General features: G+C 45.5%; 1 protein-coding gene across 8 annotated transcripts in view; it reads right to left on the bottom strand.

Moving 5' to 3' along the window:
* The window catches only part of BCL2L11 (BCL2 like 11), a 45,696-nt gene that overhangs the window by 12,360 nt on the left and 5,881 nt on the right, over positions 1–27,455 (bottom strand). For 4 of the 8 annotated variants that reach the window (XM_032653034.1, XM_032653029.1, XM_032653026.1 and 1 more), the window contains one exon: positions 5,035–5,144. The exons of 1 other annotated variant lie outside the window; for it this stretch is intronic. In XM_032653034.1, coding sequence (XP_032508925.1) covers positions 5,035–5,144 — 110 coding nt within the window. Of the gene's footprint in view, positions 1–5,034; positions 5,145–7,578; positions 7,632–8,862; positions 10,245–27,455 lie in introns of those variants that run through there. 3 more of the 8 variants (XM_032653032.1, XM_032653028.1, XM_032653035.1) reach the window with 3 other exon arrangements.

Here is a 27,455-nt window from a genome sequence, read left to right on the forward strand (position 1 = left end):
CACCTTTGCTTCTCTACCTTGTGTGGTTCAGGGCTACGCTTCCCTCTATGTCGTTCGGTCAATTCATGCCTGCACACGCCCGGCACAGAAGTAGGAGGCAGGCAGTGTGAACAAAAGATACACTGTCTCTTGCGATCAAACAATGAAAGGGTTTTCACCTACTTCTTGGCCCTTCTAGAGAGCCTGTCCTAGCATCGCGTGCTGCTGTCCACTGCAGCCCCCCACCGGGACATCCCCATGCCACCGCTAACCAAGAGCAGCCTATCTGAGCACAGAGTGCCTTAGGCTGGACAAGCTGATGGCAAGGCAAGAAGGCGAGAGATCCTAGCCTCGGTACTGGGGGCAGGGGGGAGCCGGGGCACGCTGGTTAGAGAATGGGGCTGACCACCCCAAGAGCACGTGTCTTCACGTTCTCAAGGGTCTAGCACCCTCTCCGTGGCCTCAGACTGCAACCCCAGCCAGGGCCAAGAATCCCATCCAGTTGGACACCATCCCCAAGAACCTGTGGTGAGCACAGGGCATCCCACGCCTGCAGGGGACCGGAGCCCACACCTGCTGACGTTCCCTCCAGCAGATGGGACCTGGACTTGCACTCACACAATTTCTGAATTGTGGAAGAAGCCAGCAGAGGCTATCAAAAACAACAGGAAAGCTGGCTGTCTGGGTGGGGACCCCCACCCACGGGGAAGAGGAGGCATCAAGGTGCCAGCTGCTGCAACACACACAGATGCCGCAGCACTGCGGCCCCCAGCCAGCTGCTTGCCCGCTTCAGAAAGCCCCAGAGAGAGACGCAGTTTCCCCACTGACGTCCCTGGCTGCCCGGTGTTCCCCGAGAGCCCTCGCCCTCCCTCCCCGGAATCTCACAGAGCTGGACATGGGGAGCTATGGAGCCAGGACACCGTATGGTTGCAGGTCATCCAGCAACGAATCCCAGAGCTCCACCACTTCTCTGGACCCTTGGGTTTTGTCCCACTACATATGCTCTACGTGTGCCTAGGCTGTTGCAGCACTTCCATGCCTAATGACGTGGTGGAGACGCACCGCGGGGCTGCCACTGGCCAAATCCGTGACAACCTGAGCATTAAGTATCGAGAGGGACATATAATAACCTGCTGAACTAAACACGGACCCATGAACTAAAGCTGACAAACGAAGTAAACACGGGAGAAAGGGAAGTTCTTCCTCATTTATACACACCTTCCTTCTATGACAAATGGAAAAGTACTGACTTTGTAGTGGAGGACACCACCTCTGACCAGAGTCCCGGGAATGGGACAAACTGACACCCTGTGCCTCCCGACACGATGCACGGAGGAGGACACAATGTCACACTGTTGGGACGACCGGCAAAGTCTGCATAAGACCCACAGATGACACGACAGTACTGCCACGTTGTTAATTTCCCAAGCTTGCTAATTACTCCGCGGCCGCACAAGAGAATACTCTTATTCGTAGGAAGGACACGCTGACGAATTTAAGAGTAAAGGAGTATCGTGCCTGCAGCTCGTTCTCGAAGAGTTCAGAAAATAGTTTGCACACAGGTAGGTACAAGGAGGGAGGACGTTAAAGCAAACATGGCACAATGTTAATAGCAGGGGACTCGCGTGGCAGATACAAGAGGGGTCTTGGTACCATTCCCGCAACTTTGGTGTAAAAGCCTGCAATTATTTCAAAACAGAAAGTTACAAATATACACCAGACTTGGAGCAGTAAAACTCCCATCAGGTAGAGGGGCGGGTCGCCCTGCCCTGGCAGGGTTCATTTGGGGCGATGACACCCACCGAGTCACAAAAGGAGAAGGGAACATGCACCGGGGCTTTGCGCTCACCTGTGCCTCTCTCACCTCCTGCTTCAAGGATTCAGACTCCACAGCTCCGTCTCATATGCTTCCCCACTGCCCTCAAGTGCACTGAGCACATGACAACTACACGACAACTTCCTCTATTGCTCTAACTGAAAAAACGGGAAAATATCCTGTCAGGCTTCGCAAGGCTTATGGCAACAAAAGACCAACACTTTACAAAGCGTACTGTAACAGTATTAAGCAAGTAGAGACACCGAATATTTAAAAGGCTCCGATCCACCATAAAGCAGCGTGGCGACGGACTCTGCTTGCCAAGAAGGGACACCTCCCCGGACAGACAAGTGCGTAACTTGGAAGCAAAATCCCTCCCATTTCCTCCCCAGGTTTCCACCCCCAATATTCAACAATGGCCCATCAGTGTGACTGCAGACAATGGACTGTTTTGAATCCAACAACTCTTAAGACAGGCGTCTGCGGCCCTGGGGTCACTGTGTCACTATCCCGAGTTTCAGAGTCTGCTGTTTTGAACTGGCTGTTTATAAGACCTGGAGAATAAGTTTGTTTCGTTTTTGAAAAACGAGGTGATAAGCTAGAGTGTGTCCCTACTCCTCCCCCGATATTCCAGCCTTCTTAGAAAGCTAGAGTCCTTTCAATGATTAGCGACTGCATTTTTGCATTGGTTCTTTTTTAAGAGATGCCAAATAAGGTTCACGATTACAAATATTGAGAAATACTGCAATGAGACTCACTTCTATTTATCTTACCCAAAGCACTGAGAACAGGTTATACAGCTCACTTGAAAAAACATATGAGCATCTTCAACATTAAACCGTGTAATAACACTGGGAACACGGTGGGGAGGCGGGGTGTGAACTCTGAGAGGCTCTTCTCCCACCTGCACGGGAGAGGCTTGGTGATGAAGACCACCCAATGGCCTGTGTCTCCTCTGCACGTGATCTGAACGGTCCCGCACCTCGGCAGCCTACGTGTGGGCGTGGCTGTGCTCCAACCGCCCCCCCGTCCCTAGCCCATGTTTCACCACCGAGCACTCGGGGCCACCACAGAGATGCATCAGCCAGACCCATCCAGGTAGGCTCGGGGGAAAGCTCTGCAGAGTCACCGATACTTCACGCCAATCGCAGAGTCATCGATGCTTCATGTAAGTTCAAAGAGAAACTTTTGCAAAACCTTCTTAAACACACCTGGCTCTCTGGCCAAAGGTTCTGATCCAACCCCCCGAGGATGGAGCTGTGCTGACTCATCTCGGTGTCCAGAGCTCCCCGGACTCTGAAGGCACCGGAGGCCGGCAGCCTCACTTCTCCTGCGGAGCCCCAGCCAAGCCAGACCTGGAGCCCTAAGGACCTCTACCATCGCTTTGAGACGGGATGGGGAGGTGGCAGGCCCAGCACGCCGGTCAGTTCACGGCCCAGGCTCAGCCTGAGAAGCCGCCATAGCCGTCAGAAGTGACCTCTTCCTGCTGGATTCGTGACACGTTCCAGAATCAGGACTGGATATGTTCTGCCTACCCTCTTGAAGGGACCGACGTCCCGAATATCCCAGGGCCCTGTTTCTGACCACTGTCTCCTAGTCAAGCGGGAGAGCCGAGTTCACACACAAACAGTAACCCCGAAACCCCACCAGCGAAACCGAGGCAGAAGAAACTAGGGCAACGGTAACTTCTGTGGCAAATTACACAACAACCCACCTTGCCAAAGTGATTGCCATTTCAGATCTAGGCTGAGAGGGAATTTATGTTCTGTGAGCAGGTCCCCGTCAGGTGTAGGCCGCCAGGCATCCTGCCAGCTAGACCCCAGTATCACAAGCAATTCCGGAGCCCGTTCATCAATGTGCCATTTCCCGTTTAATGACAGAATCACACGACAGCACATTTCCCATCACACACACACATACACGCCCTGTAGAAAGTATGAAGAGGGTCCAGTGTGAGTTTTCTGAAACTCCCTAACTCCCTTATGGAGATTCTATACCGAAGCAATGAAAGCCTCTCTTGTAATGGGAGAACATCTCCATGTATGTTTAAAAAAGCTGAAAAGGCATCGTATGTAACAGGAAAACAAGACTGACTGAAAGCAATTTACAGGTAACATCTGTTCACTAAGCAACAGCTAGCTACAAAAGAGACTAATATTGAAAGCAGGACAGAAATACTGGGGCGTCCTAAGCATAAACTCCCTCCAGAAGAAAAGAGAAAGAAAACAAAATCTTTAAAAAGTATTATATAAAACAATAACGTTTGACAGAAAAGGAGTCAGATGAAAAGTTAACACAGTAAGAAAGAATGATATTAAATCTTATTTTGTAGAAAATAATAGTTAAGTGCTTGCTTTTCGATAAATCAACAGAAATACCTTCATACATGGTTGCCAGAAAAACGGTAAGCAAGCCAAAATCACATTCTCTCCCACATTTGCTGGAAGTAGTCACACATACTCCTAAGAGCCTGACTCCCTGAGTTAAACCCTACACATTTTAAAATGTCTTCCATGGGAATAAGGTGTCCAAATGGTAACATATATTGCCATTGGGCAAAACAAAATACACCCTGTGCCTGCAGAGTAGGAGCTGAGGCTGCATTTTTTTTTTTTTAACCCAGCAGCACACCTCAAAACTCCCGGTGGCACTCAATTTGAGGCATAAAATTTTTATACCCCAGATTACAGGCTATTAATTATTGGCCTCCTAATACATTTCAATAAATGAACACCACGGACAGCAGTGGGGGCTGGAATGACATAGAGGCCCCCCTGCTCTGACTCACTGCCTGGGAAATCACAGGGGAGACTTCTACTTTAAGAGCTGGCATCGTTCCCTTTGGCTAAGATGGAAATTTTAAAATTTCTTTACTTTTGACCCAAACTGCCTCCAGGGAGGGCTGCAACTCCCTCTCTGGCTTAAAGACTACGTTAGTATTTATATGGGAATATTTCAAAGCATATACATAATCCCTTTTTTTTCCAAGCATGGAGAATTTAAGGTTTGTGCTCCTACCATCCCATGGTCGGCCTCGGATTTTGTCTAATGGCCACCACTTACATTCAGCCATAGAACAAATGGAAAATGGGAAAGGAGGAAGAATGGTAGGTCACACACAGGGAATACCGCTCATTTCCAAAATAAGCACAGAATTATTACTAGTCTTTTCTTTTCTTTTTAAATGGCAGGGAGAGGTAGGGTGTGAGGGAGAAAGGGGGTAAAGAAAACATCATTACCCTCCTTGGGTAATATGCATTAAATTCGTCTCCAATACGCCGCAACTCTTGCGCAATCCATATCTCCGGACGCATATCTGCAGGTACAGCCTGAGACTGCCTCATGGAAGCTGCATCAGAACAAACAGAACAAAAATCACATTGTTTTCCATAGATCATTTAGAAAGTCCCAAAGGTCAGTTTCTAGAAGCAAGCCCATCTCACACATGCTTTCACGTTTTGGGACGCTCCCTAACTTCAAGAGCTACAATCATGCATTCGAGATTATGGTGGCAGGCTCTGCTACGTAACTCTGGTTCATGAATAAGGCATACAGAGTAATTTAATTTTCAACACAACTGGAGATTCAGAATTGCCGAATTTAAAGATCTCCTGGCCAGTGAATTACATACTTCCATTTCGAGAAGGCAAACTCACACAACAACGGCACAATCGATGCTGCCCAAGAAATAGCCTCGAAACATGAGAGTGTAAAGATTTAGGCTGTCCGTAAAGTAGCTATTATATTTTGATCTTAAGGCAAGGTAAAATTCCTAGGAAAATGTCACACGTCATCGAGGAACATGAAATGGTTGTATTCAAAGTAAAGTCAGTGAAAACCTGAGAAATGAATGAGCTTGTTTCCATGGAAGGAGGTGCAGTGATACACAGCCAGTCTGCACAAGTGCCACCAAGGGGCCAAATTAAAGCATAACTGCATGTTTTGTTTCGATATTAATGCAGCCAATAAAGATGGCTCAAGTCTGCAAACACCACATGGAGAGAGGAAATGTTTTGGGTGTAAGAGCAAAGGCTTTTTTGAAAGGAGAAAAAAGAGGGAGGTTCACCCTTTCATTAAGCTGTCACTCCCATCCACACCCAGTACATTCAGCCGTTGGTTAATGAGCCCATTTCAAAGCCACGTGACGGCCAAAAATGGAGCACAAAAAATGTGAGTTGTCCAAAGATCCCACCAGCATCAGGAAGAGGATATCTCCAAGTACCACGAAGAAAAGCGTTCTCCACACTCAGAGAACAGCTGGGTAACATGAGTAACAGGAAAAGAGATGAGATTATTGGATTTCAACTGCTATTCGCATGCAGCTTACGCTAACTTCCTGTTAAAAGGAGCACTCTACTGGCAATTAAACACACGTGTTACGTTTTAACCACAGCGAAAAATTTAAGCACCTATGATAATCAGATTTTGCCATAACATGAATATAGCTTCCTCTTTTGTATTTTTGTAAAAAAAAAAAAAATCTTGTATGTTGTATTAAGAGTTTTATTTATCGTTACAAATAAAAGTGCTGTTGGTTCCTAGGTCTACAAAAGCACTTAAAAGTGAACTCTTTTTTGAGTTTTTACCAAGTCTTCTCAATCTCTTGCCCCAACTTCTCTGTCCCCCGGCCCTCACCCAAGAGAAATGAACGACGATCCCACAAAGGCCGAGAGGCAGGGCATCGTGTGTGTGCACAGGTGTGGGGGCATTGAACAAAGAACACACGTGCATCCTCTCCAGAATCATCTATGCTGGCAACGAACCAGAGGGGAGGTTTCCCCAAGGACGCCTGGTGAAGCGCACAAAGGCTGATGACAGGAAACTTTTGGGATACGCCAGGCATGTCCCCTGAACACCCTTCCAAGCACACAGAAAACTGCCTTGGCAGTACCTCTGTCACAAATTCCATCGTTACTCTGATTTTGTCCATCACAGGTACCAAATCATTACTATCTTTTCATACTATCAGCCAATCAAGTGCTCTTTCCCTGACTTTAGCAGCTGTAGTTACAAAGTTAACTCACCTTTTTCTAAGAAAAAGCCTCTTTTCTTAGAATGAACTGTGGTCATCACCTGCAGAATTAGCTCAGGGAGACACATGTATCCACAGATACAAGTGACCAGACCAGCGCACAGGATGCCACGTGGTCGCTCAGAACCCCTGTCACCCACCTCTCCCGGGCTCCAGAGCCCCACTCATTTCTCACTACACTTGGCTCTCTTCGAGAGAGTAAATCTGCCCTCAATCCTAGAGTCAGAGATGCAGAAAATGCCAATTATCCAAAGAAAATCTGTGAAATCTAGGCTGCATATTTTACGAAGACGACAGACTGGTAAAAACTGTTAGCAAGTTACCCAAGGTTTAGTAAATCAAGATACTCACTAATTTACCCAATGAATATGAATGCCCATGAGCCAGACACTGCTCAGGAGATGATCTGGGTACAGCAACCAAAGAGGCCCAAGCCCTGCTCCCACGAGCTTACATCCCTGCAGATTAAATGCTAAACTTCAACTAAATGATAAACCTCTTCTGGACAAGGATACTCATACCTTATATTCTTATAACACAAAACGAAGTTAACTCCCCCGGTTAACTTGCCCCAACCTGCAGGTGAAGTCTACTGAAGTCTATTTAGCACCCTCACTTACCTATGTGGTTTAGAAAGTTCTGTCTGGCTCACGGGAGGGCTGACGGCCAGAAGCACCACCACTGGAGCCGGTGCACATCAAAATGAGCACCTAGTGACTGCGTCAACCTGGCCAGCAGCTGAGAAGCACATGTGGAACCTTGGGGGCCAGATCCAACTTGTTCATCTTAGAGACAAATGCCCTGCTGTTTGTGGGGGGAAGAAGATAAGCAGATGTTTCTTCTGCAGAAAGAAGAGTTCTAACTGCTAGCTTCAATAAATGCACAGAGAGAAACACATCCCCATGGTCTGGCAGTGAGGCCCTGGAGGCTGTACTCTTACAAGCTCCTGGTGCAGACGGTCCACAGACCAGGCCCTGAGAAATCCTGAGCAGGGGGAAGAAACCACGGGTCAGTTCTGGGGCCCAGACGTGTGTCTTTGGAGAACACTCAGGAGTCGGGAGAGTTTTATTAGCCAAAGATAATTGGTTAGACCAGGCTTAGCATACACTAACTGATAAAACAGATCAGTAAGAGAGCTAGCAACCGTGTTTAGGTATACATATTTTTTGAAGTTTCTATAGAATAGTAACATACACTATAAATTAACGTTTGCAAAGGAGACTGATGTGTCTAGACGACTCTAACACAGCAGCTATCACCACTTGGTTTTAAGAACTGGAGGTTTTTTTTTTTTTTGCAGTACGTGGGCGTCTCACTGTTGGGGCCTCTCCCGCCGCGGAGCACAGGCTCCGGATGCGCAGGCCCAGCAGCCACGGCTCACGGGCCCAGCTGCTCCGCGGCATGTGGGATCCTCCTGGACCGGGGCACGAACCCGCGTCCCCTGCATCGGCAGGCGGACTCCCAACCACTGCACCACCAGGGAAGCCCCCAAGAACTGGAGTTTTTTGAGAAGCAAATACTGTTCTTATTTCTTGAATAAACCTAAAATTAATGACCAACATTCACCCTGCAATAAAACCTAGCCCATAAATACAGACAGTATTGGTTTTAAGGTAAGATCGTAAGATAAAAATTCCATTTTGAATATTTTCAAAGGCATCCTATTCCTATATTTTAAAAGGGTGGCCTTAATCTCAGTTAATACAGTGGATTTTTGCCACCTAAATTTCAAAGATTATTTCTCAAATAACAAAATGTCTCCTTCTGGTGGTGCCGGGGGTGCCGGGGGCTTTTCCTTAACTTCATCACTAGTTTAATGTTGGTGTCTGTCACATGCGGTCTCATGTCACGTGAGAACCTAGCAGGGCTAAGAATGGGGTCTGGCTGACCTGAGAATTTGCTTGTCAGCCCCACGGCGGCACTGGTCGGAGCCAGAATTAAGGTTTTTATTCCCTTTATCACCAGTTTGCTGAATTCTGCCCCACAGTGACCCAGAGCACGAACCACCACGATGTGGAAGGGATCCAGGGCTCGGTCTTCCGAAGGTGAACCTGGAGCTGGTGGGGTTCAAGGGCAGGGGATACTCAAAAAACACACCCTCACTCCTACAATCCTTTCTAGATACTCAATCTGCCTGCTCCCTTGCTAATATAACCCACTTACCAAAAAGATCATTTACATCTCTAGCCTGTAAGACAGATACGCATCAAACATAAACATTTTATTATGCTCTTAACAGCCGCAAATACTGATACCTCGTCAATAAAATGGGTCTTTATTTGAAACAAAAGCTCTTATTACTTAGATCACATTTTTAACTAAGGCAATTTTACATAAACATAAGAACTTCAAAGGGGAAACTGTGAGGAGGTGTACTTTCACCCACAGAAAATGTAGTATCAGCATTTAAGAAAGCATTTCATGCCATAAACCTGGTGCTAAAAGGGGAGAGGGGAGGGGAGGGAAGAGGAAAAGCACAATGAAATATAAGCAGCTCTTAATGTAAAGCTACTGCTCCAAAGTTGTAACCAGAAGTCCACACAAGGCCGGCTCCAATCCTGTAAGCACCATTCTGAGCTGGGGAACTTGCTGGGCCCAGATTTTCTAACCAAAGCCACTAATCAAAACTTTGGAATGCAACTGTGTCACATAGGCAATTCTGTCAAAAGTGCGATATGTTAGTTGAATTTTCATCAAAACTCTTGGAAACAATGCTAGAGTTTTCTGAAATCTAGCATTTCGGAATCTAGCATTTCAGGTAACCTGATTTCCTATAGGAAAAAAAAACCCCAAACCAAAAAAACCACGAGGTCTCTGATTAATCTATTTTTCTATACCAGTGTGCCGGGTGGGTAGAAAGGAGGACATTTTTTCAACGCCAAAGAACTCTGAGTTACTGAAAGATGTGCAGTATTGCATTAACAGACTGTTGTGGTTCAGCTACAAAACTAGTTTCCAGCCTAGAGGGTAATTCCAAATCTTAAAAGCTCAGAGACTGAAAAGAAATTAATAGCGTGGTTAAGTGGCTGATAGTGAAATCAGGCTGAGGCTTTCGGAAAGGGCTTTCTGTAGCACCGCCAGCGAGAGTGGGAACATTTTAAAAAACGAGGTTGTCGATGCATAATGAGCTCGACATCCATCAAGCCAAACCTTCTGGTTTTTCCTAAACGTCCAACCGCTTCCACCCCACTGTTCCGATCGGCAGGTGTTCAAAGGAGCTGAGGTCACATTCTGACGTTCACTGCCATCTTTCCACACCCGGCCGGGCTGCTGTGCGGATGACGAGAACCATCCTGGGGGCGGCGGGACCGTGTCTTACACGTGCGCTCACATCACTGCGATTCATCCTTGGGGACAGGATGCTCTCACGTCCCAGGGCCAGCGGCTGTTTGAGTTCCCAGCACATCACTACTGGAGCTTCAAGTGCAGAACCAGAAACCAAACGAAAATCCACGGAAACATTTCACTCTATACTGTTTTCAGATGTTCGCTGAGCTACAAACACTGGGGTAGAATTGAGATTACATTTTCAACTGATCAACATGAACTGAGCTCTCAATCAATATTCAACTCAGAGTTGAGAAAGGGTTTCTTGGTCCCTGAAGAGACGCGGAATGTATGACTTTGAAGAAATTATTGTTTTTATTTTAAACACACCACAGAACATAATACTTAGGCAAATAAGTGCTCATTTTGCCCGGCACTTACCAGGGACTGTGGAGCAGAAAGCCAGCCCCTCCTCCTGGCATTTCAGGGCTGCCCATCTTTATCCCTGAGGAGACTCTAGATTGAACCAAAAGACATAAAGGACCACTTCCTTGTTGGCTCTGAAAAAAGGGCTAAAACAATTCCAAAAAAGATGCTCCAAAAATATTCGGGGGAAGCACTGCTCGTGCAGGTGGCCACTGTGAAGGTCAACACTCATTTGGAGAAGTAAAAATTCTGGGATGTTTATTCAACCCAACAGTCTCATTACTTAAGGGGCTATCTTCAGAAATATCTTTATCAATTGAGATTTACAAGAAGGAAGCAACCAGACGGCTGGCCAAGGTTTCCATAGGAAACCCACCTGAGTGACGGAGCTGTCTCAGCAGCTCCAGAATTCCCAGCCACAGGGGAAGGAGGGCCGCTGCCATGACAGTAACTGACTATCAGTCATTTACTATCATTTACTGACTGCAGTCAGTAAATGCTATCAGAAATCACCTTCAACTCTGATGGTTCTCAGAAAGCGAACGAGCCAGAACCCAATTACATACACACACACACACACCCCTCCCCTTCTGGGTCTATTATTTCTCAATTCCATCACTTTATTTTTTGATAAATACTGTTATCAATTCCACTGAACCACTGGATGAAAATGAACTGGATTCAAAATAAAATAAAGAGATAGTATTCAGCATCAGTACTCATGAAGTTCCTAAACCTGTTTTTCCCTGGTACACACATGGGTCAAGCCTGAGCAGTTCCATGAATTCAAGACGGTCCTTTATAAAAAGCTGTTAGGACAAAAAAAAAAAAAAAACAACTAAGAAAGCGAATGAGATGTAGCCAGGGTTTTCATACTTACTCTTTCCATGTGTATTGCCCACTGCTTTTACGTGGCCGTGAGTAAGAAAATCAAAATACGCTGCTCTGATCAATTTCCAGTCTGACCATTTGGAAACTGCCAGTAAACCAAGGCTGTGAAGCTGGAAGTCTGGAAACTAGTGTTCGTACCTTCCCCCTTTGACCTTAACTGCATCCTACAATAAAATATGAATCTAAAGGCATTAAGATGAATGTGTCATGCCTTCTTCAACCTCAGAAGACCTAGTTACCCATCTCCCCTGAGCTGTCCTCTAACACACATATTTTCAAGAAGCCAAGGCCAGGAGCAAACCCAGATCCCAAGTTTTTATGTCTATGTCCAAGGACATACCCGGCTAACGCTGGGTCACAGCAGAAGCCAGCATCTTTCGTCAGGTGGGGGACCTGGCAGGAGCCTCCTGCACCATGATGCCTGGTCGCCCGCCCTGGGCCTGGTGCACCCCTTTTCCTAAGGCACTGCAGTCCTCGCTGATAGGCATTAGGGGCTACAAACTTCTCCCTCCTGGGAACTGGAATGTTCTCTCCTAATCCGGATCCCAATCTCGATTCTGTCCCCTGGGGCTACAAAGACCATCTATGATCCCTCTCAATCATTACCCCTCTTTTTAAGCAATACAACTGCCACCTCGTGCCCCAAATCTGGTCCGGAACCGGTTCCTTCCATGTGCCTTTATGACGAGCCCTGGGAATGCCCTCCATCACCACTCTGGTCCCCCTCGGGATGCTCCAGAAACATGAGGCTCTGCATAGCGTGTGGCTGTGGTGTGCAGTGGGTCTGGCCGGGGGCAGCAGGACACAGGACACTACTGTTCCTTGCTTTCCCTACACTGCCGCTAGCTCCACTGTCTCCAGGACAGCTGTGTCTCTACTTCCATAGTCTTAGATTCCTTCCAGAACATCACGGAGGACTTGACTGTGCCTGTGCCGTCCTACTCGGAAGAACAAATCCAACCTCATGACCCTCCCACTGACAGTGGAGGGAAATTCCTACGCAGATAATTTGTTTCACTACTCACTCCAGCAAAACTACAAAAGGAGAAATGCTTTTTGGAGACCTTTTATTTTCTTTTATTCTGGCCACACCACGCGGCATGCGGGCTCTTAGTTCCCCAACCAGGCCCTCACCCCCTGCGGTGGAAGCGTGGCGTCTTAACCACTGCCAAGGTTAAACTGTAACCCCGGCAGTGGTTAAGACTTAAGTGGTTAAGGTTAAAGCAAAGTGGTCTAGAAGTGATTTCTGGATTGGGATTGGCTAAGTGGTTACAGCCAGGGAAGTTGTAAACATACACCTCTACATGTTAATTCACTTAAGACCGTTCCTTAGAAATAAAGTGTTAACAATTTTGAAGTTACTAGCTTTCGGTAACCATCCATTGTTCCTGGCCCAAAATCAGATGTGGGGGAGGAAATGAGAATTTAAACTACAAATATAAAAATTTTTGATTACAGAGTGTGTGTGGCTTCCTCTATAAAATTGAATGCTGGCGGCAGGAAACAGGTGACGAAAAATCTCTTCTCCTTCGTTCACGTGAAGGTCTTAAGCGTCACTGTTATTCTGTTCTAATGCTAGTGGAGACCAAGACCAAGGCAAGGGGCCAAATACAGAATCCTGAAAAGCTACATCCGAAACAGCTTTCCAGTTAAGACGTGTAAAAGCCTATAATTTTATTTATGCAGTTAAAATGTATACCGGCGGGCTTCCCTGGTGGCACAGTGGTTGAGAGTCCACCTGCCGATGTAGGGGATGGGGGTTCGTGCCCCGGTCCGGGAAGATCCCACGTGCCGCGGAGCGGCTGGGCCCGTGAACCATGGCCACTGAGCCTGCGCGTCCGGAGCCTGTGCTCCGCAACGGGAGAGGCCACAGCAGTGAGAGGCCCGCGTGCCGAAAAATAAAAGAAAATTAAAAAAATAAATAAATAAACAAAATGTATACCGACAACGCACGAAGTGAAGCACTCATCTGTTACGTAGATATATGGTGACTGAAAGCACACCAGAAGGCATAATGAAAGCTTCCCACTTCGAACCAATTCACAAGACGCAGCTGCCTCTTTTTATCCCGCGTCGTTATCAAGAGAGAAAACATGACACCTCAGTTCCAGACACTATTTTGCATAATCACAAGGACGGAATCATTGTGTTTGGACGTTTGATGGCTTAAATATTTGGCCTCAAAACATATGTCTGTTGCCGTGGGGCTGTCTGACTTCTCCCTTAGAAACTCACAAAGCTTTTGCGTCTGGAGAGCACGTTTATGCTGAAAGGGACACAGGGAACACAGCCCCAAAGCCTTTTGTAGGAAACTCAATGACAAAAAGAAGTGTAAGAACTGAACGCCGTGTAAAAAATAAGAAAACCAAAAGGCTAAAGCGAGCAGAGAATCTGACCGGTATCGTGAGCGATCCATCAGAAAGATGGTTGGAGCCCAAGTTCCTTCATCCACTGACCAGCCTGTACCGACCTCGTTCAATCCACCACCTAACCTCCACACGCGACACAGCAATTCAGGGGGGCGGGGGGGCTGCAGATCCTAGGCCTTCTCTGCAAACCACAAAAATGTTCTGTCCATGGCTGTGCCATGTCTCCCTCCGCCCCAACACAGGAAAAGAATGGAAGCTAGAGTCGCCACCTTAGGGCAAATACAAGTGTAAGATGTGCAGAATTCTGCACTGAAAGATGTCTGGTCTGGTGGTATCAAAGGTCTTTTTATCCGCTCAGGTTCTCAGGTTCTTCCTCTTCCTCCCGATGCCCTTTCCCCTCCAGAGACACAGCTGCTGGCCAAGCTCTACCACTTCATGGGCTCAGATCCTGGGTGCAACAGTTTGGTTATTACCCCCGCGCTGAGAAAACCACCGTGCAATACCAACTAAACAGGGCCGTTCCAAACCAGAGCAACTCCCAACCCCGCCCACACCAGATACCCTTCAGTGCTCTGACCGCCGCAGACTGGCTGCAACACCCTCCCAATTCAGGAGGACACCGGCCCCCAGGCAGGTGGAGGGACTTGCCCCGGGGAATGGACGGCATCAGAGGAAGGACCACGACTGGCCTGGGTCACCTGCTGGAACCTTCCACTCCAACAATTCCTATCAAACTATCAGAAAAAAGGACCGGAGAGAAAACGAAGCATGGTGTATTGTAGGTGTCAGGCTTTCCTTACAGAGAAAACCCGGTTCTAAGCTTCAAACCAGCCCAGTGATAAAATCTACATGACAAAAGAGGGAAGCGCGGGCAGTCGTCCACTGTCTTAAATGTCACTGAATTCTCTAAATCAACAAATATATGTGCTTCTGCCACGTACCAAATCATTTCCTTAAGTTGGCGAGTTGTTCTGACCAGTTTAGCAGAATTTATGCTCAGCTGTAAGTAAAACTGAGGTCTGAATTCAAATATATACTAACACAGCATAGAGCCAGAATTCACTTCTAGACCGCTCTGCATTAAGAAATTTCTCAAGGGATGAGAAAACAAATAAAAAACCTTCTTTTAGCCTCTTCCCCGGAAACTCACCCAAACTAAGGTTGTCAAGTGTGGCTCACCCCATACATGCACACCCTGACCCCACCGACACACATTTGCAAGAGAAAAACAGGTCCCTTCCACACAAGCAAGCTTCTGTTAAAGAAGTCTCAAATCACTCACTAAATCTATAAATCACTTACATCGAAATGTTTTAGGAACTGGAGTGGGACGCATGCTCTAGTCCAGGAACGTGACTTATTTTGGGGAAAAAAAGTTCCCAGAGCGACTCAGATAGTCGAGAATCATTGTGTCGAACCGGTTTTAATTTTCACACATCCACCCTCTTGGACTGAAATGGTTGATTCCATTTTTTAGAAATTTTAGCTCCAAAACCATTTTCACCCCTAAGGAAGGGCCGCAAAGCCCAAACTAAAAGCAGCATCGTGCCCTGTGCCGAAGGCCCGGGTTCAAGGCCCTGGCTCCAGCACCAGACGGGGCCTTGAATAGCCCTCACTCCTGGCCTGCAGGCACACGTGGCCAAAGCAGCCCCCTCCCAGGAGCTGGTCTGCTTCATCACCGTCTGGTTGAACCACAAATCTACTCAAGAGCAGTGGGGATCTGGTCAGGGTAGAGAACAGAGGAAATGCAAAGTGAATTTGGGTTTCCCACAGGACACTGGGAATATCAACTCATCCTAAGCAAATACTTAAAACCACGAAGGCCTGCCTCTTATAAACTGGGCTTCAACTCCGTGCACCAGGGAAATGTTTGTACTGACTGCTGGCATCGGTCAGCCCACAGTGTGTGAAGCAAAAGTTCCCAAGGATTCATGATTCACTCACTCAGAAGCAAAAACCAAAATTTAACGATGGCCAAAGGAGCAGAATTTCCTCAGGGAAAAGGGAAAAAAATTAAAAAGCTGTTTTAAAATTCTTGATTCTAGTCAGGCAATGAATCTTTCTAATACTAAATCCACGAGCAAAATAACTTTTATTTTGAAAAAAGGTACAATAACTTCTGATTGCAGGAAAAAGTAGTTCAGCCTATGTCTTATGTCTCCAGACCATTCTTGCTCCAAACACACGTCTTGAACTACAGTCAAGTTTCTGCCCAATCCCATAGGCCGTCTCTCCCACAGGTGTCCCCAGCACAGGCCCGGTTCAGACAGAGCCAGGCGCAATGTGGGTTTCCAGATGGCTCTCCATGGTCTAAAGATTCACCAAGGTTTCTTCTCAGGGTGATATGCGGGTTCACGGGCAGGTGAGGGGTGGTGAGTTGGACCTCCCCTGCCCTCCCAGGCCAGTTTTTAGAATAGATTTTCTTTTTTTGTTTGTTTGTTTGTTCTGGGACCTGGCAGGGTTAGAATTATAGTAGCATTTCCAGATAATTCACTTCCCTGTGAGTTGCCTAAACCTCTGAAACGACAGCTCTTTTCCATGGAAAGGAGACAAGAACAATTCATTACGGCATGCTTGCTGACCTGCCGTGGCCACGATGGTCACTGCACAGCAAAGAAAATAGTGACCGAGTCCCTACCAGCCGCTCTCCGCCCAGTAGCTTATGCAAAAGTCCCCCAACCCTTGGAAGTGAGCACTTCTGTCTCCACCTGACGGATGGGGAAACCGAAGCTCAGAGGGACTAAGAGATCTGCCCAGGTCACTCATGGGTCTGGAGAACAGCCGGATGCCATCCAGACCCTGCTCCAGACCCATGCACAGCCCTGCAGGTAAGGCAGTAGCAGCTCACGGGCACTGAATCAACCGGGAACCCTGCCAGATGAAGATGTTCTACAATAAAATACTCACTTTGCTAAAATAAGAGGCAGATCCCGAAAGAGTAAATTAGGGGGCTAATGTCCATCGAAGTACTCATGGTGATGGGCCAAAAGCCTGATCTCATCTGGATGAAGTCATAAGGGGCGTGACAGCTAACACCGGACCACATGAGCAAGTTAATACTGAAATCGTGTGTGCCACAGTGACAAGCTGCTGTGCACGCCAGGAATGAAGATTAACATTAAGAGAAATTTTAAAATATATATTATTTATTACATTTATTCTATTATAAATGCTAGCCATGAGGATTTTCCATATACAACAACAACAACGAAAACAAAAACAGGTAAGACCACCTGTAAGTTGAATACAAAAATATTCACTATTAACATTTTGATATGTTTTCCTTCTAATCTTCTTGTTATGCCGATAAAGTTCTTGATACCAAATTGCATGTTATGGAGTACATGTCCACGTCCACCCCAAAACTCATATGCTAAAAATCTCTTCCCCGGTGTGATGGTACTTGGTAGGTGGGGCCTTTGGGAGGTCGTTAGGTCATGATGGTGGAGCCTTCGTGAATGGGATTAGCGCCCTTGTAAGAGGAGGTCAAGGAGCTAGCTTGCCGTCCTTCCATCACATGAGGACAGTGACAAGGTGGCCACCTACAAGCTAGGAAGAGGGACCCCACCAGAGCCGGACCGTGGCAGCACCCTGACCTCACGCTTCCAGCTTCCAAAACTGTGAGACAAATGTTTATTATTGAAGCCACCCAAACTATGGTATTTTTATTATAGTGGCACAAACAGACTATGACACTGGGATGTCGCCAAGAACTCTGTAACCTTTTTAAATTGAACGTAATACCAGGAGCATTTTGCACGTGACTGTTCTTTTTAACATCATTAGAAGACAGCACCACGGTCTGGCTAATGTAGAGGTTTTCCCATACCATTTGGACTGCCAATAGTTTTCCGGTTGGTATAAAAAAACGCCATGATGAGTCCTCCGCACATACGTTTCTGCCAGCACTTCCGACATAAGGAAGGAATGGCAGGCCCTGTTCTGTGCCTGCAGAGCAGGGTCGGCGGGTGGGCAGGCGGGTGAGCGGCACAGTGCTCACAGCCCGGTGCCCGACACAGCACAGGACCAAGGCGGCCGCGTCTCAAAGGACAGACGTTCGCTTTGGGTCCACAGGACCTCCACGGAGAAGGAAAGCAGTCTTAGGTCACATGCCCCGGCACGGGTCCTGGCCACTGACCAAGCAGAACGACCAGAGGACAGTGACCAGAAGGTGAAGGCAGATGGAAATTGTGTCACAGGAGGAATACACGGAGACTGAGGCTGACCCAACAAAGGAGGAATGAAGACCACTGGACTCCAGTGTGGGACGGTGCTGGCCCACGGGGAGTCCCATCCAACACAGGCAGGGTGACCACAGACCAGGGGCGTGCAGAGACTCGGGCACTGGGCAAGTGCTCCGATTCAGTGGTTTTAAAGTAGGTCAGGAAGCAAGGCATCAAGACAGTCGAGCATTCAACCGGCAATTATGTGCATATGTCTATCTAGAAATCTAATACCACAAAGGCCCTAAATATTAACCAAGACAAGTCAGTGGATGATTGATCTTTCTCCTGCCTTACAGTCCAATCACACAGAACTACAAGACTTAGCATTTTCCTAATGAGAAGTTCCCTTATGGCATGTGGAATCAGACTTTTCAGGCAGTGCGTTTGAGGGTGGCGTGGTGTGTACCCTCTGAGGGCACATCACCAGGGGAATCACAACAACAGATACTGCAGTTAGTATGTGAAAGAAAGTGGCTAGGATTACTGTTAAACCGCTTCCTGACACTAAAATCCTACTATTCCGTAGAGAGAATAAAATAAAGGGTGAAAGAGGTGATTTCTAAAGTTCTGAGTAGTACTTTGCAACCAGAGCCAATCAATAGCAATCACAAATAGTTCAAAGAAGATACAGATTTTTAGCTCCATGAAGGTGGGGTCACCCTACTCCCCCAGGTCCTCCTTTTTACAACTAAGCACGGAGGACTGAGAGGGCAAAGAGAGTGGGCTGCCTGGGGACCACGGGGCTTGAGGAATGACAGGGTGGCGAGTCCCCCGGTTTGCTCATACCCTCCATACATCCCGACCAGGGCACTGCAGAGGCCTGCAACGTGATCTCCAACAGGCAGGGAGAAAACGCTCCAAGGAAAGCTGTTCTCTTTAGCCAAAGGACTGGGGAATGGGGGCCCCCAACAGAAAGCCTTTTGGCCATACCCACCCTACTGCAACTGAACACTGCCCGCTGCCCATCCCCCTGCCCAGCAGGAGTGGTTGGTGCTCTGAAACCACTCAGGAGGTACTGGCAGGTTAGGCAGGGAGCTGACCTGACCTCCCAGGCCCTGCCCAGTGGAAACAGATGACGCTGTGATTTCCCCCCACCCCCTCCAGGGCCCCAGAGACAGCTAATGCTCCCCCTTTACTATGCAGCATGGAGGTGGTACCAGGCAGGGTGAGTCGCCACTACACACACACATACACACCATGTATCAGCGGGCCCAGCCCCCACCTCCACCCAACGCTGGTGAGCAATGAGACAGAACAAGTCAGAGTGAGTCAGCCCTCACTTCCCCCACCTCAGGCCGCGGGGAAAGGCCTATCGGGAAGCTGAACCTGCCCAGCCCCCGGCAGCAGCAAGACTGAATGAGGTGGTGGAAAACAGAGCTAGTGGCCCACTGATCCCCCACCCCAGCCTCAAGGCTCAGTGGGACCTGGTGGGTCACTGAGCCTCCAAGTCCACCCAACAAAGGGGAACTCACACCCAGCACCAGTAAGGGGAACGAGGTGGTGGAAGGCAGGGCTGGTGTGTTCCACCCCCGCCCCCAGCCCTCACGCTGGTGTAGACAGGGAACAGAGAGGAACTGAGCTTTGGCCCCCGCCCTGCAGAAACAAGGCCTGCAAGTCAGCCCTCCACCTTTTCCCCCTCCAGGTGTCAACAGGGGCCTGGAGAGCTAAGCGTACACCCCTGACTGGGCTCCGTGAAGCCGTGCTGGTTGGTGCCCTGCTTTTGCTGGGAAAGTAGCAGCAAGGCCCAGGAGGGATCTGAACGTCCACCCCACCCAGCAGAAGCAGGCAAAATTTTAGAACTGAAAAATACATTTAAAGCAGAAAAGCAAAAAAAAAAAAAAAATCACTGGAAAGGACCAATAATAGAGTGGAAGTGACGCAGGAGGGAATCGGCGGACATGAGGCTTATCAGTAGAATTTAGTTAATCGGAACAAAGAGAACAGATGACGAAAAATGAACAGAGTCTCGGGGACCTGTCGGACCACAACAAAAATACTAATACTCTTTTGTCACGGAAGTCCCCAAAGAGGCAGGCAGGGACTGAAAAAATACCCAGAGACACAATGGCTGAAAACTTCCCAAACTTGGCAGAAGATATCAAACCACGGATTTGATATTATATATGTAACTCGATTCGAGTTAACCTGGAAATGGATAAACCCCGAGGGGAAATAAAGACATTCGCGGATGAAGGAGAACTGAGGATTGTTGCCAGCAGGCCTGTCACTGAAGAATGACTAAAGAAGTCCTCTCAACAGGAAGGAAATGATAACAGAGCCTTAGGACTTCAGAAAGGAAAGAATACTGGAATGGGAAAAAGTGGGAGCAAGTAACTAGCCTACTTCTCAGGAGTTTCTTAAATTACATTTAGCAAAAGAGATAACGTCATCTGACATGGTGCTCAATGTATATAGAGGAAATATTTAAGACAATTATATGTGAAAATCGGGGCAGGTAAGGGGACCTAAATGGAAGAAGTAAGGTACCTACACTGCAAGTGAAATCATAAAATGGTGACGCCACTGACGCTGGTAGATTATAGTAAGTTACATCTGCATAGTGTAATAGCAGAGCAATGTATGTAAAAACACTACAAAAAAAGGCAAGATGGAATCCTAAAAAATGTTCAGATAACTCACAGTAAGGTTGAAAAAAAAAAAATAGGAAACAGAAACACAAACAGAGGAAACAGAAAGATAGTAAAATAGCACACTTAAGCTCTAACATACCAACAAGTACCTTAAATGTAAACAGTCTAAATGCACCACTAAAAGGACAGATTGGGTGTGGCAGAAAAAAACCAGTATCATCTAAAGATACGTTGTACACAAAAACACTTATTTCAAATACAACATAGGTAGGCTGGAAGAGTAAGCATGGAAAAAGACATCCCATGTAAAAATTGCTAATATTTTTTACAAAAAACAGGAGTGGCTATGCTTTATAGCAATGATAAAAGGATCAACCTAACAGGAAGATGCAGTTCAAAATGTGCAAACACCAAACAGTGCCTCGAAATATACAGAGCAAAATCTGACAGATATGAAAGGAGAAAGAGACAAATCCACCATTATAGTTGGGGACTTCAACACTACACTGAGGAGGTGACAGAACTACTTCACAGAAAATCAGCAAAGCTATAGAAGAACCAAACAACACAACCAACCAATAAGACTAAATCGACAAATATATAATGAACATGCCAACCAACAACAGCAGAAGACAGGTTTTTTTTTTTTTCAAGCACTCACAGACCATTCACCAAAAACAGACCATATCCTGAGCCGTAAAACGAACCTCAAGGAATTCAAAAGAACTGAAATCATACAGAGTATGTTCTTTGACCGTATTGGAATCAAATAAGAAAACAATAACAGAAAGACAAGACGGTCTTCACGCACTTGGAAGTGAAACAACACATGTCTAAGTAATCTAGGGTCAGAAAGGGAGTCTCAAAGGAAATAAAAAGAAAACACACAGAAGTCAATGGAAATGAAAACACAATATACCAAAACATGTGGGATACAGTTAAAGCAGGAGAGAACGGAAATTTATGGCATTAAATGCTTGCAGTAGAGAGGTCTCAAAACACTACTCTAAGTTTCTACCCTCAAGAAATTAGGAAAAACAAAACAGACACAAAGCAAACAGAAGAATAATAAAACAACAGAATTGAAAACAGGAAAATAATAGAGAAAAGTCAACAAAATAAAAGGCTGGTTTAAAAAAACAAAACTGGGGAATTCCCTGGTGGTCCAGTGGTTAGGACTCTGTACTTTCACGGCTGTGGGCCCCAGTTTGATCCCTGGTCAGGGAAGTAAGATCCCACATGCTGCACGCAGCCAAGAAAAGAAAAAGTGTTTAAAAAAACAAAACTGACAAACTCTGATAAAGATCAAAAAGTAAGAAAACATAAGTCACCAATGTCAGGAATAAAATGGGCTATCACAACAGATCCTGTATCCATTTTAAAAGATAATAAGGGAACACTATAAACATTTCATAGGCTCAAAAATTCAATAACTCAGAAGAGATGGACCAGTTCCGTGAAAACCACAAAGTACCAAAACTCAACCAAGATGAAACAGATAACCTGAATAGTCCTATAAACACTAAAAAATTGAATTTGTAATTTAAAAACACCCAGAAAAGAAATCTCCAGGTTCAGATGGTTTCATTAGAGCATCCCACCAAACATTTAAAGAAGAATTAATACCAATTTTACAGAATCTCTTCCAGAATAGAGCAGGAGGGAACACTACACAACCCACTATTAAGGCCTTGATCAAAACCAGACAGTCTTAATACAACAGATGGATACCCCTCATGGACTTAGGCACAAACATCCTCCACAAAATATCAGCAAATTCAATTCAGCAATTATGAAAAGAACGATACCCTGACCAAGGATTTATCCCAGGCATGCAAGGCAGATTAATACTGAAAGTCAACATAACACAGCATATCAACTGGCTAACATAAGTCACAGGATCATATCAATTGATGCAGAATAAACGTTTTATAAAACCCAACATCCATTCCATTCATGATAAAAACTCTCAGCAATCTAGAAATAAAAAGAAACTTCTTCATATTTTTAAAGAGCATCTACAAAATAGCTACTTCATACTTGATGGTTAAAGACTGAAAGCTTTCCTGTTAAGATCAAGAGAAAAGGCAAAGATGTCTGCTCTCACCACTTCTATTCACCACAGCACTGGAAGTTCTAGCCAATGCATTAGGGCAAGAAAAAGAAGTAAAATACAAATCAGAAAGGAAGAAATAAAACTGTGTCTATTTTCAGATTACACGATTGTCTAGATAGGTCTCCCAATACATTTTTGAATTAGAGTTCAACAAGGCTGTAGGATATTAAGATCAATGCACAAAAATGAATTGCATTTCAATACACTAAAATGAATATGTAGAAACTGAAATAAAAAAAAAGTACCATTAATAATTTCTCCAAGGTAAATAAAAATCTAACAAAATATGCATAAGATGTTTATGCTGAAAATTACAACACCTGAAGACCTCAGTACTTGAAGACACATTCCTGCTTATGGATTAGAAGACCTAACATAGTAAAGAGGCAAATTCTTCTCCAAAGTGACTTACAGGTTTAACAAAATTCCTATCAGAATCCCAGCAGGGGTTTTGGTAGGCACAGACAAGCTTATTCTAAAATTTATATGAAAAGGCACAGGGCCTAGGCTAAAACAATCTTGAAAAAGTAGAATAAAGTCTGAAGAATCACCCTACCCATTATAATGGCTTCATACACAACCACAGTAATAAGGCAGTGTGGTACTGGCCGAGGGACGGATACGTCAATCAATGGAACACCAAAGAGAAACCGGGAACAAACCCACACAAACCTGACAATTGATCTTTGACCACGGTGCAAAGCCATTAGATTGAAAAAGAAAAATCTTTTCGACCAACAGCGCTAGAGCAACTGGGCACTGCAGTCCAAAAGAATAGACACTGACCTAAATCTCATACCTAACACACAAATTAACTCAACATAAATCAGAGATCTAAGTGTAAAATGTAACACTATAAGACTTCCAGGAAAAAAAAAAGAAAAACCTAGGAAAAAAATTTGGGGACTTAAAGCCCGGTGAAGAGTTCTTAGACCGGACACCAAAAGCATGACCCACGGAAGGAAAAACTGATTAAATGGACTTCATCAAAATTAAAAACTTTTGCTCTATGAGGAGGACAGAAAGACAAGCTACAGATTGGGAGAAGACATTTGTAAATCACATACCTGACAAAGGCCTTGCTTGAGTCTAGAATACATAAAAACTCTCAAAGCTCAAGAGTTAAAATAAAAAAAAAAATCCAATTGGAAAATGAGTGAAAGACATGAACAAAGATTTCACAGGAGGGTAGACAGAGGCAAAAAACACACAAAAAATATTCAACGTCATTAAAACTACAATGAGATATCATTACGCACAGGTCAGAATGGCTAAAATCCAAAACAGTGATAACACCAAATGCTGGCTAAGATCTGGAAAAAGTGGATCTCCCACACATCGCTGATGGAAATATAAATGGCACAGCCTGGCAAATTGTTTGACAGCTTCAAGTACCGTGGGATCCAACAGTTGCACTTCTGGGCATTTATCCCAGAGAAATGAGACTCACGTTCACAGAAAAACCCATACAGCACAGTTCACAGCGGCAGCCTTGGTGGCCAGTCTGATGGGTGGCTTCACCAGGAAGACTGTGCCCATGGCCTTCAACTGGCAGCTGCCCAAAGATGTACCAGAGGACAATGTGTAACGCCCAATGCAGGCTGGCAAATGCACCCCAAGTGCCGGCTGTGCCAGGTCCCTGCCAGAGCTGCAAATGGCCCAAATGTCTTTCAACAGGTCAACAGCTAAACTGTAGCACATCTAACACACACAGCATCCTGGGTGGATCTCAAAGGTATTATGCCGAGTGATAAAAGCCAAGCTCAAAATGTCACATATAGTTTGACTCTATAGCATACTTGGAAGAACAGAAGTATAGAAATGCAGCACGGATTAGTGGCTGTCAGGGGTTAGGGGACAGGAGGGAGTTGGCTGTGATATATACAAAGGTAGCGAGAGAATCCTTGGGATGGAACTGTTCTGGATCTTGACTGTGCTGGTGGTCACACAAACCTACACATCTGATGAAATCGCACAGAAGTAAATACACTCTCACACACACAAACGGAATGCATGTGAAACTGGTGAAATCTGCATAAGGCAGCTGGAGTCTATCAAGGCCATGTGCTGGCTATGATACTGTACTATTTAAACCAGGTGCTGCCATTGTGAGAAACTGGGTAAAGGACACACACATAGGTCCACTCTGGGTTACTTCTTACAACTGCATGTCAAACTATAATTGTCTCACAATACAGTCCTTTTAAAGATGTAAAACTTTAAAATGTCTAGACAGCTATCAATTACTAAATTTTGTTTGGAACCAGTAAAGAAAATTTTCCCTCTCTTTCGTCACTTTCTCTCCCCACACAGGACATACAAAGCGAATTTGTTTCTCTTGGTGTCCGAACGAGTGACCCTGGGGGGTCTGAAGGCCAGAACCAGGCTCCAGGGCACCCTGAGGTGCCCGAGGAACCAAACCACTCCGCCTTCCACCTTTCCAAAGCCTGCATATACCACAGAGTTTAAAGAGGTGAAATAAAACGGACAGTCATATTTGCCTGGAGGACAGATCTACAAGGCTCTCTTGATGTTTAAGATGCTCACAAGATGAGGGTAATTCAACAAAAGCAACGTCTAAGTCAACAAAAGCAACCAAAGGAGTAAGTTCCACGGACACGATGTGCTTTGAGCGGAAGAATCAGGTCTGGCTTGCTAAAGCACAAAGCCCGGTCCAGCTCCGCCATCTGCCAGGCCAACCCAACCATTCTGCTAATACAGAATGCCAGTGGCTAATCTAATTTGAAACTTTTCTAGTAGCCACACTTAAAAAAAAGTAAAAAGAAACCAGTCAAATTCATCTCAAAACAAACTTAATGGCCAACATATATAGGAAAAGATGCTCCACGTGACTGATTAGGGAGCTGCAAACCTAAACCACAATGAGTTATCGCCTCACACCTGGTAAAATGGCTAGTACCAAAAAGATAAAGAGATAACAAATGCTGGTGAAGATGGGAAGAAAAGGGATACTGTTGGTGGGAATGTAAATTAGTGCAGCCACTGTGGAAAATAGTATGGAGGTTCCTCAAAAAATTAAAAATACTTCTACCGTATGATCCAGTCATCCCACTTCTGGGTACACATCTGAAAGAACTGAAAGCAAGAGCTCAAAGAGACATACGTACATCCATGTTCACAGCAGCATTACTCACAATAGCCAAGAGATGAAAGCAACCCAAACACCCATCGACAGATGAATGGACGAAGAAAATGTGGTCTATACATACAACAGAATATTATTCAGCCTTAAAAAGGAAGGAAATCTGCTTCACGTGCTTTAGCAGAGATGACCCTTGAGGACATACACTAAGTGAAATAAGCTAGTCAGAAAAAGCCAAATACTGCACAACTCCACTCATGAGGTACCTAGTTAGAGTCATCAAAATGGCAGAGATAGACGGCAGAATGGTGGTTGCTAAGACCTGGGTGGGAGAGAAAAACGCAGAGGGGCTTTACTGGTTACCGAACTTCAGTTCTGCAGGACGAAAAAGTTCTGAGAACTGGAAGATGTGAAGATACTCAACACGACTAAAGGGTACAGTTAGAAACAGTTACGATGGTAAATTTTGTGTTTACCACACACACACACACACACACACACACACACGAAATATATATATATATAATTTAACCCCCATATTCAAAAATCTCAGCATACAATTAATATAAAAGTGACTGTGATATCTCCCATTCTTTTTTATATGCTAAGTCTTCAGACTGCAGTGTGTATTGACACTGACTGCACATCTCAGTTTGGACTAGTCCCATTTCCAGTGCTCAATACTCACGTGTGGTTTCCCCACCGGGCCTGTGCTGGGCTCGACCGTACCTGTCACCCCTATCTGACAAACCTTACAGCTGGATCCAAATAACAAAACTTTTTTTTGACAGGTGTTGGCAGGGTCGTCTTCTTGCAAAACCTTTTGGGAAATCTTTATTTTTTATTTTTTTCACATTTTAATTTATTTTTAAATTTACTTATTTATCTTATATAGCAGGTTTTTATTAGTTATCTATTTTAAACATATTAGTGTATACATGTCAATCCCAATCTCCCCCTTTTGGGAAATCTTATTTGTCCTTGGTCAGCTCTATGGAAAGGTCAAAGCTCAAACGATGCTGAACATCTCCCAAGGACCTGCAGGACATCATGCCCCTCCCTCCGACCCTACTCTGAGAGCTCACAGCTTAAAAGAGGGGCTGGTAACCAGCTAAAGCAGGCACAAGATGCTGAGGGATGGACGTGAAGAACAATGCAATTAGCTCCCACCCGTGATTTCTGATGTGCCAGGGAACAAGTAGAAAGCTTAAGTCATTTACCAAAATGACGTACGAGAGTTGTTAATAACTAGCATTCACCTATATCCTGACCTTTCTCAGCTCTGATGTGCAACTGCTTTGAGTACATCTTCAAAGCACGAATTTGTACAGAATTTAGTACACATTTATATTAAAAGTACACACAGAATAAGCACACTCGCCAGAAAAGGCACGCGGCAAACCAATACCTCTGCTGGTGATTCTGATTCGAATCATCAGCTCTTCACTGATTAAGAGGGCATTTGTCAAGTTAATCCTCCCAGAGTGTAAAGGGAATAAAATTTGGTGAAAGTCAAAAAACTGTCTCTCTCACAGCTGAATATAACATCCTTTGAATATAGCATTCTTTGAATATACCTTCAGAAAAATTGAAGACAGGGAGGAGAATAGGAAGACGTTTCTAGTACAAACACCCAACT

The sequence above is a fragment of the Phocoena sinus genome, chromosome 13 (genome assembly GCF_008692025.1).
Source record: "Phocoena sinus isolate mPhoSin1 chromosome 13, mPhoSin1.pri, whole genome shotgun sequence".
Lineage (NCBI taxonomy): Eukaryota > Metazoa > Chordata > Mammalia > Artiodactyla > Phocoenidae > Phocoena > Phocoena sinus.